This window comes from Eptatretus burgeri, chromosome 2 (genome assembly GCF_056783735.1).
Source record: "Eptatretus burgeri isolate ZD-2024b chromosome 2, Ebu_testis_v1, whole genome shotgun sequence".
Classification (NCBI taxonomy): domain Eukaryota; kingdom Metazoa; phylum Chordata; class Myxini; order Myxiniformes; family Myxinidae; genus Eptatretus; species Eptatretus burgeri.
The window spans coordinates 37,064,007-37,080,482 of record NC_140962.1 but is presented as its reverse complement, the minus strand read 5'-3'; the positions used below and the strand labels follow the sequence as shown (position 1 = coordinate 37,080,482).

The 16,476-nt window shown below is 40.2% G+C and overlaps 1 protein-coding gene across 4 annotated transcripts in view; it reads right to left on the bottom strand.

Annotated features, from left to right (window-relative positions):
- The window catches only part of LOC147031818 (cysteine protease ATG4B-like), a 106,080-nt gene that overhangs the window by 48,988 nt on the left and 40,616 nt on the right, over positions 1-16,476 (bottom strand). For all 4 annotated transcript variants that reach the window (XM_085867908.1, XM_085867900.1, XM_085867917.1 and 1 more), the window contains 5 exons: positions 14,252-14,323; positions 13,555-13,653; positions 3,422-3,523; positions 3,250-3,322; positions 3,048-3,127 (listed from right to left, as the gene is read on the bottom strand). In XM_085867908.1, coding sequence (XP_085724034.1) covers positions 3,048-3,127; positions 3,250-3,322; positions 3,422-3,523; positions 13,555-13,653; positions 14,252-14,323 — 426 coding nt within the window. The remainder of the gene's footprint in view (positions 1-3,047; positions 3,128-3,249; positions 3,323-3,421; positions 3,524-13,554; positions 13,654-14,251; positions 14,324-16,476) is intronic.

Here is a 16,476-nt window from a genome sequence, read left to right as displayed (position 1 = left end):
TGGCCACTCCAGTACCTTGTGATGCTTCTTGCGGAGCCAGTCCTTAGTTGTCCTGGCTGTGTTTCGGGTCGTTGTCATGCTGGAAGACCCAGCCACGCCCCATCTTCAATGCTCTTGTTGAGGGAAGGAGGTTGTTGGCCAAGATCTCGCGATACATGGCCCCATCCATCCTCCCCTCAATACGGTGCAGTCGTCCTGTCCCCTTTGCAGAAAAGCTTCCCCAAAGAATGATGTTTCCACCTCCATGCTTCAAGGTTGGGATGGTGTTCTTGGGGTTGCACTCATCCTTCTTCTTTCTCCAAACATGGCGAGTGGAGTTTAAACCAAAAAGCTCTATTTTGGTCTCATCAGACCACATGACCTTCTCCCATTCCTCCTCTGGATAATCCAGATGGTCATTGGCAAACTTCAGACGGGCCTGGACATGCGCTGGCTTGAGCAGAGGGATCTTGCGTGCGCTGCAGGATTTTAATCCATGACGGCGTAGTGTGTTACTTATGGTTTTCTTTGATACTGTGGTCCCAGCTCTCTTCAGGTCATTGACCAGGTGCTGCCGTGTAGTTCTGAGCTGATCCCTCACCTTTCTCATGATCATTGAGGCTCCACGAGGTGAGATCTTGCATGGAGCCCCAGACCGAGGGAGATTGACTGTTATCTTGAACTTCTTCCATTTTCTAATAATTGCACCAACAGTTGTTGCCTTCTCACCAAGCTGCTTGCCTATTGTCCTGTAGCCCATCCCAGCCTTGTGCAAGTCTACAATTTTGTCCCTGATGTCAAGAGACAGCTCTCTGGTCTTGCCCATTGTGGAGAGGTTGGAGTCTGATTGATTGAGTGTAGACAGCTGTCTTTTATACAGATATCGAGTTCAAATAGGTGCAGTTAATTCAGGTAATGAGTGGAGAATGGATGGGCTTCTTAAAGAGAAAACTAACAGGTCTGTGAGAGCTGGAATTCTTACTGGTTGGTAGGTGATCAAATACTTATTTCATGCAATAAAATGCAAATTAATTATTTTAAAATCATAAAATGTGATTTTCAGGATTTTTGTTTTTCATTCCATCTTTCACTGTTGAAGTGTACCTATGATAAAAATTACAGACCTCTACGTGCTTTTTAAGTGGGAAAACCTGCAAAATCGGCAGTGTATCAAATACTTGTTCTCCCCACTGTAGATAGCAGGAAAGCATCATCATGATGATGATCACAACGTTATAAAAGTAGTTTATGCAATTAACCTCTGAAATATAAACTGGAATGAAGTCAATGGTGCACCATTGTAAATCCCCATGTTTCCCACATTAGGCAAAGTTGAAAGATGGGGGAAAAAAAAAGTTAACCATGAGTGACCCAATATCAAATTTTTAATAATAAAAAAAAAACTCCATTTTGATCCCTGTGACCTGAAGTCCCTACCACTTGGGGTCAAATAATAATAATTAAAAAAAACAAAGAAACATTATGTATTTCATGCGTCCCCCCAATGTGGATTGCATATACAGTTTCATTAAAAATGTTTAAAATGTGCCCGTAATTGCTTTTTTTGACGTTTGACCTTTTGACTCCACCCCTGGGTAAGGGGCCAAAGTGATACAGCTCTCACACCTTCTTGTCATGTGGTGGTCATAACTACGTTTGGTGAATTTCTGCCCAACCGTTTTGGAGGATAACATGATGGACGGACGGACAGACAGACAGGAGCTATTTTTTTTTTTCCAATATCTCCCCTTTTTTCCAAAAAGCATGGGTATAATTATCTTGCAGATTAAAATGCAACTCCATGTGAAGCATATTCTCATTCATGTTAAGAAATTAAGGATCCAATTGTGGTTTAAATAAATTAAAAAACTCTAATTTCAAAAATCTAAGATTTGTAGTTCTGATCAGAATGAAATGTTTCATTTTACATCCTGAGATTAAAAAGTGCACCACAAATGCAGCTTATTGAATTTCACAGGAATTTCTGTGGAGGCAGCCATGTTTTGCCTTGAGCGGTACCTGTTTGGCTGATGTAAAGGCAGTGATGTTCCACATTCAATCTAGTTGTTCGAAGTTTTTGAAATAGAAGTATAATTTACACCTAATGGCGCATTCAGAAAAAAAAACTTTTTTAAGTAACAAAAAAAAGCCTGTCATAGAGGGTATGTTAACAAAAAACTGGTTGTGGTTGGGTAGATTCACATTCAAAATGGAAGGCACCACCAACTAGTTTTGCTGACCAGTCAGGAGCTATACTCATCAGTTATGCCTTCAGTTTTGAGTGTAAGTATAATGATTATTTGTCATATTTACTAAAGTCTTCTTGTTTTGGAAAGGAAGATTTTGGGCAGCACCACTTTTTCAATAGTAGCATTTTTGTTCCAAACCCAAGTTGCCCTGATAACACGAGTCAGGCCAAGTGGCATGGAAAGATTATCCCTCATTAAAGGGCACTGATGAACCAGCTGGGCTATTGCTGACAATGCCACAATGACATGGTAATTTTCCACAAGCTGAGAATCTAAATCCTTAATAATGTTGGCTTCTGGTATATCTTACTCCACAAACTCTAAGAAGTCAGTCCAGTGTCCTCACCACTGGCTCATTAACTTGGTCATGACTGTACCCCAATTTGTGAAAATTTGGTTGGAGTAGAGAGAAAGTTTGTGAGGATCCTCCAGCAAATGACATAAAAATAAAAATAAAAACTTATTGAAGTAGAGTACTGTATTCACAAATAGGACTACGCAATGACATTTATAAGTGGCCAGGAGCAGGTTATGGATATGCAGAACACGGTTATGCAGAAAACATTCCTTTTTCAGTGTGCTAACTTCAACCATCACCCTACTACCCTCCAAAAAGGTGCTTTGTACATTTTGGATATGTTTGAGCCCATCTCACAATGGGAGATTTGAGGTTTGAGAATATGATCCTAATCAGGTTTGGAAGTTAGGTTAGAAATCTAATCAAAGAAAGCATAAATATTTAATCTCTTTAGTATACCAAGTATTAATTGTCCTCACTTGCAATTAGTATACACAAATCAGATGAACCCGCTTACTCACGGATGTCCTCAATAACAACAGTATTATCCATGGCAACATGCACAGACAAAGAGCTCCAATCATCAAATAATGACAGCTTCCTGTGGGGAGGAAGGAGACCAAAATAGAAAACATGTAAAGGACATTGGAAAGTTGACTTGTATTTTGAGGTGAAAAATTGATGAAAATAAGAACATATGTATTAAGGGTAGTGGGAGCTCACCGCAGAACTTGAGCCACTGTATTCGGCCCATACCACTGTCCCACTGCTTTTCCTTCACCAACTCCCATCTGAGCTGTAAACAGAATGGAAAATAACAATAATCTTTCTCTTCATTTAGGTTGCCAATGTCCATATCTCTCTCCACCTCAGGTGCTTAATTACTACTTTTTACCAATCTGATGTATGGAGTACAGACAGTCCTTCTGATCCAAGAAGCAATGAAGGACTCTGTAGTAGGCAGCTGGTTGCTTTAAACCCTCCTTCCATCTCCACTCTGATAGGACAATGAGAAAGGTGATGAAAATGAAAGAAATGGCACCAAAATAGACAGCAAAATACCAAAAGTATTTTGTGTAAGCCCTTTCCACAATGCTCATAAACAGTGAAGGATATCGATTATGTTCAATCTGACCATTAATATGCAATTAGTCACTGGATTTGACACCAATACAAATTTTTATTATGGACTCTAGGCATCAAAAAGCTACATACATCAAACAAACAGTTTCAAATGGAGCACCTCACCACCAATAAAGCTTCTAAATTGCATCAGATGTGGCAATAAATCGGAATTGTTGCTCCCAGCTTGCCGGCTCGATGACAGAAGATGCCATTTGCATTTTTGCCATCCCCATCCCTACCCTGTTTAGAAGCCCCTGCAGGCATGGGCAACTTGCTAGTGCTTTGTCGGTGATTTTAGACAGTCTGAGTGACGATGAGGAAGCACAATTGGTGAAATAGAGAAGTGGTGTTTGAAGTTTTATAATCCAAGCAAATAGATTAGCTGATGGAAGTTCCAATGAGATATTACTTTATAAAACGCAATTTCTCTATCTGCGTGTTAACATCACACTCTTGGTAAAGACAGACCCTGGTTTATGTTGAGGATGCGTTTCTGACGTTGCCACTACACATATTATAATTTGCTTTTTACCTGTATAACCCTTTGTTTTGGTTAATGACAATTATATTCAAATATCCAAATAGACATATGAATATATAAATAAATAAAACAATTACCAGACATATTTAAATTAAAATAAACCTCTTCCGAAAGCGGTTGAACTTGGTGGTACTTCTTCTTCTTCTTCTTCTTCTTCTTCTTCTTCTTCAAGGAACGTCGGCATTTTTATAGATAGTACGCACCGTGGTCGGAAGCAAACTTAACCCAGCAACCTCAAGGGCACATTCATCAGCATCCATTCAATGAATAACATAACTTCCAAGGTAACTTTTACAATGCCTCTTTGCCATTCCACAGCACAATACATTTTTGATGTGCGACACAAAGTACAATAGTTATTTCGACAATTTTGTAATCTCCAAATTTGGTACTTTCGCGATGTATTCTGGTGTCTTTATCAGTTTTGTAAGTTCTGAAAACGCTGGAGAATAAAAGATATGGCTTTTAAATCAATGAAAGTGTGAGTTAAGACAACGAATACAGAAATAGTATTAATAATGTGATGATGTATTTGCAAAACGACGTAAAAAGGGTAGACGTAAATCGGGGTAAAACTGCACATAAAAGGTTCCAAATTTACATCATGTGTGCTACAAAACAGCAAGTTGTCACTTATCATCCCGGTTAACATTGTCTCATTATTAAGTCGATGATCTATGAGAGAACATACTCGTTTAAAGTCGTTCAATGTTCTGTTCTAAAGTCGTTTTTACATCTAACTTCGTACCAAACTAATGGTTTTCCTTGTTTAACTAAAGCGACAGTATAAAAAATACCATAAATACCGGTGATAAGATGAACCATAAATACTGGTGTTTCCAGCCCAGAAATCCAAAACCATAAATCAGCCCACGCAGAGTAAGGACAGTATACAGTGTCTTCAGAAAGTATGCACACCCCTTGACTTTTTCACATTTTGTTGTGTTACAGCCTGAATTTAAAATGGATCAATTTAATTTTTTTTGTCACCGATCTCCACAAAATACCCCATAGTGACAAAGTGAAAACATGTTTTTAGAAATCCTTCCAATCCATTTAAAACAAAAAGCTGAAATGTCTCGCATCAATAAGTATGTTCAACCCCCTGAGTCAATACTTTGTAGAAGCCCCTTTGACAGAGATTATAGATTCGAGTTTTCTTGGGGATGTCTGTATCAGCTTTGCACATCTGGATTTGGGGAGATTCTCCCATTCCTCCTTGCATATTTGCTTAAGTTCTGTCAAGTTGGATGAAGAGCGTCGGTGAACAGTAATCTTCAAGTCTTTCCACAGATTCTCAATGGGATTCAAGTCTAAGCTTTGGCTGGGTGACTGACTGAAGGACTGGGTGAAGGACTTTCACAATCTTGTTATGAAGCCATTCCAGAGTTGATTTGGCTGCATGCTTAGGGTCATTGTCCTGTTGGAATGAAATCTTCCCTGGAGTCTAAGGTATTTTGCACTCTGAAGCAGGTTCTCCTCAAGGATTTGCCTATATTATATTTGGTTCCATTCATTGTTGCCTCTGTCCCTACAAATCTCCCAGTCCTGCCACTGAAAAGCATCTCCATAGCAGTCACCCCATAGGTAAATAAGCAGGGCACGAGACTGGAATCCTAGAGATTATGGATTCTAATCAGACTTAGATTGCCATAAAAATGCTGCCTCTAAAATGTAACACCCCTTCTTCCTCCCCTACATTCTATCTTTTCTGGTTTTCCATTAATATGTCCATTCAACTTTAATGTGAAGTTGAACCGCAGGCAATGAACCACCATACTTCACGGTAGGGATGGTGTTAGATGGGTAATGAGCTGTGCTCAGTTTCCACCAGCAGATGTAGTGCTTTGCATTCAGGCCAGAGAGTTCAGTTTCTGTCACATAAGATCACAAAATTTTTTGCCTCTCATGCTCTCAGTCTTTCACATGCCTTTTTGGAAAACACAGGCGTGCTGTCATGTGACTTTTTTTCTCAGTAGTGGCTTCCGTATGGCCACTCTCCCAGAAAGCCGAGATTTGTGAAGTGCAGGAGAGACTATCGTCCTTCCGGCAGGTTCTCCCATTTCAGCCAAGGAACTATGTAGTTCTGTCAGAGTGGTCACTGGGTTTTTGATCCCCTCCCTGACCAAGGTCCTTCTTGCTCGGTTGCCCAGTTCTGTCGGACGGCCAAGTCTAAGAAGGGTCTGGGTAGTTCTGTATTCTTTCCATTTCCCCATGATGGAGATCACTGTGCTCTTGGGAACTTGACACTCAAAATTGTTTTATACCCTTCCGCAGATCTATGCCTCACAATTCTATCTCGGAATTCTACGGACAGTTCCATGAACTTCATGGTGGAGTTTCTGCTCTGACATGCACTGTCAACTGTGGGACGTGATATTGAAAGGTGTGTTTCTTTCTAAATCATATCCAATCAATTGACTTGGCCACAGGTAGACTCCAACCAAGTTGTGGAGACATCTCAAGGATGATCAAAGGAAAGTGGATGCACCTGAGCTCAATTTGAAGTGTCGTAGCAAAGAGGCGGAATACTTATTGATGCAGGACATTTCAGCTTTTCATTTTTAATTAATTTGTAAAAGTTTCTAAAAACACGTTTTCACTTTGCCATTCCGGGGTATTTTGTGTTGATCTGTGACAATAAATTTAAATTTAATCCATTTTAAATTCAGGCTGCAACACAACAAAATATGACAAACGTCGAGTGGTGTGAATACTTTCTGAAGGCACCGTAGGCCTCCTATACACCGAGCTGTGCATCAATAACATTGGTGGTTGTGTCACCCTCTCCGATATTAGGTGTTTGACAAGTAGTGATGCACCTAACTAGCTGCAACATGTTTATACGTTAAACTGATGGAAATATCCTCCAGTGCAAATAACAACATCGGTGGGTCCTGGGCTGAAGTTCCTCAGGTGTGCATGAATGGTGTGTAGAGGAAGTTGTGGTCTGAATGTGTCAATGACTTGAAAGGATTTAAAGATGTCCCCACGATGAAGAAAGTTATCTTCAGCTTGGCCAATAAAGTGGGTTTTGATGAAGTGGAAGAAGCTGACGTTATAAAACTTCTGCAATCACGTGGAGAAGAGCTAACAAACGAAAATCTGAAGCACCTGGAGATGATGAGAAAAAAATACGAGATGATGATATTCAATTGTTTGTTTCAAATTATTTAAAACTTACACTCTGAATGTAAATAATGTGCTTTGATTGATATTTTTTTCCCTGGAACCTAACCCCCCCCCCACCCCCATTTACATTAATTCTTATGGGAAAATTGGATTCACTTCAAGTCGTTTCAGTTAACGTCACACTCTTAAGGAACGTAACTGCAACATTAAGGAGAGGGTTTGCTGTGTCTGAAAATGGCACTTTTTTTATTCATTTATCTGTGTGGAACACCAGGCTGCTGGTTGCATAATTTCGGAGAGCACGACTATACTGCTGATGACGTTTGGAGTGTGGCTAGCATTGCGCAGTGTGCATTGGAGGTTAGGACAGGAATTTGGAGTGTGGCTAACATGGTGACAAACAGTATTTTAGATTGGATGCTGACATTCAGCACTTCATATTTCCCTGAAACAAAAAACACTTTCATTGCCTGCAATTCAACTTCACGTTAAAGTTGAATGGACATATTAACGGAAAACCAGAAAAGATAGAATGTGGGGGAGGGAGAAGTGGTGTTACATTTTAGAGGCAGAATTTTTATGGCAATCAAAGTCGGATTAGAATCCATAATCTCTAGTATTCCAGTCTAGTGCCCTGCATATTTAACTATGGGGTGACTGCGCCTATTGCAATTTGCTTTGAAGATGAGCCAGGATAAAACTGTGATGCACATTTTCTTACGATTCAACAGACAAGAACACTTTCTTTGTCAGAAGGTAATGAGCATTCCTGAATATGCTGATCCAGTTTTGTAAATCCTTGCATAACGTTCACAGACAACACTTTTCTTCAACAACTCGTTGTAATAGGAAAGTAACACATTTTGGTTCATGCATTCTTCATAGCTCAGTTTCTGCAGGCTGAGAAATTCTCCATCTCTAATCAGCACAAGTCTGGTTAGTACACGCACAATGCAAAGACTCGAAAGTCGACCATAAACCAAGCCAATTTGTTGATGCAAATCCCATGCAATTTGCCTTAAATGTTTTCTGGCTTCGCCCACGAGAAGCCTCGATGACATTGCCTCACAACAGAGTGCAAGTTGCATTGAATTTGCTCGTGAAAAATTTCAATTGGCTGAATGTCACAGCATAGTTGGTGGCAAGTAAAGCATTTTCATATTTGCCCATGATGTATCAAAAACTGTCAATGCCCCATCTGTGTTTCTCACAATATCCACACAATGGGCCACCTCTCTACTTTTGGAGAGTATGGAGGAGGTTTTGTTGCGTTATCTACAGGGTGGTCCAAAATGACGTGCAACTTTTCGAACAGCTGTCATAATTTTACTAATGAGACCCTCTTTTGTTTTCATGTCTCCGAAAGAACAAGGTTTGAAGTTTCTTTCACATCGAAGTTTCAACCACGTCGATGAATTGCTCTGTTCCCCACTGTTCCCCCAGCGGATGCTTATTTGAGAGACTTTTTTTTGTGACCAAATCACACGATTCTACACAAAGGTAGTTTCATAGGATCTCTCCAAATGCAAGAATTCCACAATTTACAAAACCATCAAATGGATTGTTGAAAAGTTGAGAGACACTGGGAGTGTGAAAGATAAAATTAAATGACACAGTGGTTAAAAACCTTCAGTGAGAACACGTGACAAGATAGAGGCTGTAAGATAAGCTTTACAGGCTTCTCCAAAAAGGTTGACACGCCGACTTGGACAGCTGGTAGAAACTTCACGCTACCGTTGGCAGAATCATACATGATCCGTACAAGATACAGTTACTGCAGCACCAGACCGAAAGAAATAAGAGAGAGAGGTTTGAATTTTGCACTGACATTGCACAGCAGATAGAAGACGACCAGCATTTTCTGGACAACATCTTCTTTAGTGATGAGGTCCACTTCTATATCAGCGGCCATGTGAACAAACAGAACATGTGATTTTGGTAAGAACACCAAGCGCATGATCATATGGAACAAGTTCCTGTAGAGAAAGTAACAGTTTGGTGTGCTATCGGATGTAGCAGTATAACAGGACCTTTCTTCTTTGGGAAAGAAGCCGGATAAAAAGTGAGAGTTAACACAGATAGATATGCAGATATGCCGCAGAGAAGATTCCTTTCAGCACTGAGAAAAAAAACCAGGACATCACTGTTAATTCAATCACCTTCCAGCAAGACAATTTACCACCGCATACGTCTCACGGTATTTTGGAGTTTTTGAGATGACATTTCCCAGGTGATTGACTCATTTCTTGACGGACAATCTGTGGCCTTCCTACTCCCAGGATCTGTTTCTTCCCAATGACTACTTATTGGGGGGGGGGGGTGGGTCCCTCAAGGCTAAAGTCTATACAAACATCCCACACACACTCCAGGAGATTATAACAGGAAATCAGATGCATACCAGCACCAGTTCTCAGCTGAGTCATCAATTTCAGTCTGTCAACAATCAGCACAAGTCAATGACATTGCTGGAGGTTTCACTGGAATCATGGTATGGGGCTGTTTTTCATGGTTCGGGCGAGGCCCCTTAATTCCAGTGAAGGAAAATCTTAACGCTGCAGCATGCAATGGCATTCGAGACGATTCTGTGTGTGCTTCCAACTTTGTGGCAACAGTTTGGGGAAGGCCCTTTCCTTTTTCAGCATGACAATACCCCCGTGCACAAAGTGAGGTCCATACAGAAATGGTTTGTTGAGATCGGTGTGGAAGAACTTGACTGGCCTGCACAGAGCCCTAACCTCAACCCGATCGAACACCTTTGGGATGAATTGGACCGCTGACTGTGAGCCAGACCTAATCGCTCAACATCAGTGCCGGACCTCATGAATGCTCTTGTGGCTGAATGGAAGCAAATCCCCACAGCAGTGTTCCAACATCTCATGGAAATCCTTCCCAGAAGAGTGGAGGCTGCTATAGCAACAAATGGGGGACCAACTCCATATTGATGCACATGCTTTTGGAATGAGGTGTTGGATGAACAGGTGTCCACATACTTTTGGCCATGTAGTGCACATGAAAATTATAATCTTTTCAATCAGACAAGAAATTGAACCCAAGCGGTGTATATAGGAAATAGACTCCTGAAAAAAATGTATTTGCTGTTAAGAAATATGTAACCTCCCATTTTTGAGATCTTTCAACCAGTGCACGAAAAGGCTTCCTGTTTTTTTGCTTCTTTTCATATCATGGTATTTTTTTTTTAACCACAGGCTTCTGCTAATAAATACATAAAACTTAAACCCTGAATGCAACCTTCATCTCAGGTTTGAAGTCCAACTCTTGCTTCATAGCAACTGCCATTGGGTTTTTGAAAACCAATTTCTCATTAAAAGGTCTCCAATCATATATATATATATATATATATATATATATATATATATATATATATATATATATATATATATATATATATATATATATATATATATATATATATATATATATATATATAAAACATATTTGACAGCATTTTTAAAAATCAATCTCAAATTTTAAAGTTTATTTTGCTTTTCTTTTTCAACGCATAATCTTCATATGGTTTGATATACAATCATACATTTGCAAAGTTTTGTGTATAAAATATGCAATTTGCATAGATATGTAGGTCTAATATATGCACAGAAAACCGTTTTTTTCAATATGTACATTATTGCCCATATTACGAGAAGCATTCATATCTATATTTTACCAGTGAAACAGTGCTCAAGGTGGAGCTTGCAAATATATAAGATAGGGGACAAGGACATCAATACACAATAGGAAAAAAACAAAACAAAAAATAAAGAACAGAATAGATGGGTAATACACATGGGATGCCAAATAGGTCAACCTATTTGTCTCAAAACTTTAAATGAAATGAATTAAAGTCTTGACTTGATTTGACTATCCTATTTAGTCCACCACAGGATTCAACAATGGAACTCCATCTTGTCATGGTGCTGTAGTTTGCAAGTTCCAAAAAGTGCATCTGCCTTATCCACATGCACCCAACTGCACATGGACACTGTCTTTCACACCTGAAAAAGTGAAGATTCTGGCAAACCATCAACACCGACTCTGCAACTTGCCCAGATGGCACCAGCGCATGTTTGCTCTTGCTCATCCTCTTTCTACTCTGTTAACACTATCATTTGCTTGAGCTCACCTTCCATATACTTGGAAGTCAAGCAACATCACTGCAACACACAAGCCTGGTGCAAAAACAATCCTATTCACCACAGACCTTTTGGCTAAGTTCCAATTATAAGTAAAGCCCATTGACATCAAATCCTTCCTTTTATCCAACAATGATTAATTTGGATTCAGATCTGGTCACGCTACCCTGGACATGTTACTTCTGCTCTCCCAACAATAGATGGAGGACCAAAATCTTGGACATGAAATCAGAGAATTGAGGAGTTTATAAATTGCACCAAAGTTGTTGACCTTTCGCCTATGTTGACCTTTTGGCATATGTTTGTGGTGAGGATGTTGGTAGAGGAGAGATTCACTTGCCTTGGCAGTGATATTCATGTCTCTGCTGGCTGTGAGTCAGAGGTCAATAGACGTCTGGGTCGGGCCTGGGGAGTCATGGATTCACTGGATAATGGGGTGTGACGCTGCTGGTACCTGTGCGGGAAGACGAAAGTCCGAGTTTTCAGGTCCTTGGTGTTTCCAGTCTTGCTCTATGGATGCAAGACTTGGACTCTGACCAAGGATCTGAGATGGAGACTTCATTCCTTTGGTACCAGGTCTCTTCGGAGAATCCTTGGCTATCGCTGGTCGGACTTTGTGTCCAACGAGCAGTTGCTGAGAGACTCAAATGAGATTTGTAACCTGCATAGTCCGTGAGCGTCAGCTGTATGGACATGTGGCTTCTTTTCCTGACGCTGATCCTGTTCACCATATTCTCTCAGCGAGGGAATCTCGTGAGTGGAGGAGGCCAATGGGCAGACCACGTGCCTCGTGGTTGCAGCAGGTTGATCAGCATCTCAAGGAGATGGGGATGGGCCAGGCATCTGCCTGGGGTATGGCCAGACGGAGGCCCGTGGAGTACCGGCGGAAAGTGGACACAGCGACACGCTGCTCTGGCGCATGCTCCCATACCTGACCTGACCTCAAAAATAATAAGTGGTTGAATTCAGTGGCCTGATATGTAAATCCTCTTCAAATTTCAGGTCAATCTGATGAAATTTGAATTTTAGAAATTTGCCCTAAGTTGTCCTAAAACATAGTTGGTGGTTGAATTCAGTGACCTGATGTGCAAAGTCTTTATAAATTTGAAGTCGATCAGATGGAAATTTACGATTTCAGAAATTTGAAAAAGTTGACCTTTGGCCTATGACGACCTTTTGACCGAAACATAAATAGGATTCTGTCGGACCACCGACTTGACCATTTGATGAAGTTTTGTGAAGATCAGTTTAAAATTGTGACCTGGAGGTGATCAAACGTGAGTGGACAGATAAACAAACGAAAGTGATCAACATACTTGTCAAAAAAAAATTGTTTTTGCCAAGTAACAAACTAACCGACAGACAGACAGGGGTAAAAATACAACATCCTTTCACCTTTGGTGATGGAGGTAATACAGGGTGCCCCACAGAAAACAAGGAAATTTGATATTTTGAGATTTATTTTGCCGTATTTTACCACATCAATAAACTAACATATAAATAAAGTGTATCTTTGTTTTACACTACATCTAAGTTTGCTTTTGTTTTGTTTGAAAATAAAGTGTATCTTTGTTTTATACTACATCTAAGTTTGTTTTTGTTTTGTTTTAAATAAACTGTACCAAATTTCCTGGTTTTCTGTGGGGCACCCTGTAGTATCAAACAAACACCATAAATTATTTTTAAGTGGCATATAAGTTAGTGGGAGATACATGCACCCGTATTCATTAATAACATAGTCAAGATCAGTGTTTAAGAAAATTTTGAAAAACCCAACTTAATGAATTGTTTAACAATTTTTTTTTACCTTGTTCGACATACAAATTGCAGTACATTTAGGAATAAAAACGAGGCACTTTGTAGGATGAGGACGATATTAAACGGCATGTTATAAAAAATAATAATAATAGACATCATCCCTCATATGGGAATGCATGCATATTGAAATTACAGTACAACTACTCAGACATTCCTCTTCCTATCTGCAATGCATCATATTCCCCTTCTTCCTGTCCTTCCAATAAATAGTTCCTAGTTTTTTGTAAAATACGAAAAAAAATGGAGGATCATCATGATCACCTCTGCCAAGGTGCAATAATAGTAGAGCTTGAGCGAGAACCATTTGACCACAGCGAAGCATACATCCCCAGCCGGAATCTGAGGTTGGGCCAGTGCCCCCTGAGAAAAATATCATTCAATCAGGATGATTCAGTCATTGTGATGGAAACAGAAAAAGCTGCAAAATGAGGGTGAAGATGAGAAGTGTGTAATTGCAGCAAAAAGTTTGAAGGAAGAGAAAAAGAGGGAGGGGGAAAAAAAGGAGGAAAAGAAGGTAAGGGAAAAAAAGAGAAGAGTGCTGAAAAAAAGGAATGAGTGTTGATAATAAAAGGGGGGACAAAAAGGAGGAAGATAGAGAGGGTGAGGAAGAGACAAAGGAAGGAGATAAGTAAGGAAGAGGAGTAAAAGTTGGGGAAAGATGAAATTGAAAGGCAAAATGTAGGAAGGAAGGAATATGATGTAAAGTGAAAGAGGGACTATGAAAAAGGGGGGGTTGAAGCGGAGATGGAGGAAGGGGAATAAGAATAAAGAAAATGCATAAAGGGCAATGAAGCAAAGGAATTAAAATTTAGGGAGAGCTATGTGTATGAAAAAAAAATAAAGGAGGAAAAAAGATGGGAAGCTGGAAAGTTAGTGACATGTAAACAATAAAAGAAAGAACAAACACAATTAAATGTTCATAAACATTCTAGACAGTGAACTGATGAAGACGTCACACCTATTGATGGAAAGTTCTTTCTGTAGGTGAACCAAAGACGGCTTCGAATATCTGCCAACATTTCTTTCTTCTCTGTGAACATGTGCATCATTCATGGGTTTAGTGAACAGTAGCAAAGCAGTTCTAAAAATGATTGAAAAAATAAATATATATATATATATATATATATATATATATATATATATATATATATATATGCATATACATACATGCCAGTTCGTTTTTGGAGTATGTATGTATGAATGTATGTAATGTATGTGCCGACGGACTGCCTTCACCCCATTGATTGTGGGCAGAGTCGGACAAGCTGTCCACTCAAAAACATGTGCTGCCATTGCATGAAGCAGCACAGACGACAGGCCTCAGACCTTAGGCCAAAGTGTCAGTCCATGGTCCAGTGCAATTGGAATGATCCCAGATATATAACCACGATGTATTATGTATGCACATGAGCAGTACATGTTTTTGATTCACGTATGTACATGGGGTTATTTTTATTATTCTTGGGAGCGATAACGGCAGCGATCTGTGGCATGATACACTGCCAAAATAAAGCAATGTTTACTGGTGTGAGAAATCTGGCTAAAACTGAAATTTATGCACAAAAACCTTCATTTATTTTGCTGGTGTTGCGTTGAAGTTGGAGCTATGGTGTGTAAGTGTGTTGATGTATTGAGTGTGGTGTGTATGGTGTTGTGGTGTGGGGCATGTTAAGTGTGGTGTGGTATGTGTGGTTTGAGGTGTGTTTCCATGCTTTGCGGGGATGGTTTGTTGTGAGTGTATGGCATAATAAAGTGTTGTTGTTTTACCCCAGTCAGTTCTGCACGAACAGGCCTGCGGTACGGAGATATCCGATCGATCTCCAAAGAGCGACCCAGAGATCCCTCACATCTATGATGTTGTGCTCTTGTCTATGTGAAGCCAGGACTGCACAGTCTTTCGGAATGTGTTTTATTGTATGTGGGGTGGCCTGGCAGAGGTTGCAGGTGTCGTGAGTGGTGATGTCGAGTCTGTGTTTGCAGTGCAAGAGCCGTGGGTGGTGTTCACAGCAGAGGCATGCAAGGTGAACATGATCGGATCTGGAGAGTAGTTGGTCTGTCACGGATGGGTGGGGGTTGACTGTCCAGGATACTGTTTGGGCCTAATTTGTTGATTGTGTTTATGGTGATGTGGGTGTGGATGTGTTTTTTGCTGTTTCCGCTGTTCATTGGGGGGATGTTACGATCGTGTATTTGTGGTGTCGCTTTAATGTGGCTCGGGGCCTGTGGGTGGTTGTACATGTAGTGGCAAGGGTGATTAAAGGTCCCATGTTATTCAAGTTGCTGGTTATTTATATATTAACTTGACCTTCCGAGTGAAGAAATCACCCATGTTTCTTTTTTAAAATCAACAATGGGATAATGAGACCAATATTTTGAACATTTGTAGTGTTTTTCACAACTTGCTATGCCCCGGCCCTCAAAAAAGTGGAGTTCAGCAAACAGCAGGTCACGTGACCGTTGAGGTCATCTCCAGAACGCGACTCGCTTAGATTCAATTGATGAGACGTCGCGCGCCATATAAAGTACGTACAAATGCATTGTGCACATGTGTTTGCTATCTCAATGATCGTCTTAATTCCTGTGATTGTTTCGTGAAAGTTTTTCAGAGTTTTAGCCTTAATTTCGAAAATGCCTGCAAGATGTATCGTTGCAGGATGCAGCAATACAACCAAAGACGGTGTAAGCCTTCATGTATTCCAGAAATATGATAATCTTCAGAGAATAAGGACATCTAAAGTGAAGCTGACGAGGAGAAACTGGAAAGGCCCCAGCGACACGAGCGTCATTTGCAGCACCCACTTCGAAAACAGTGACTTTGATCACGGGCTCTATTCGCTGTTCAGTTTGAAGAAGTTGAGGAGGCTGAAACCTGATGCAGTACCCATCATCAAAAGCAATGTTGTCCGATAAATCCATCGTTCGTCCGACTCGTCCGATAAATCTGACGTGCTGTAGCTTTTTTATTATTCTCTTTTCTTCATTGTTTTCTACTGGCGCTACATGACGACAGTAGGAATAAAATAAATAAAAATGCAACAGAACGTCAGATTTATCGGACTACTCTAGACAATTGTCACAAGGTGTGTTCTGCACACAATTTTGCATTGTATCCGGAGAGCAAGATTGCTTCGTTTTATGCGCTGAGAGATACGGCCGATGACATGCGCTGGCCTTGCTTGCGAT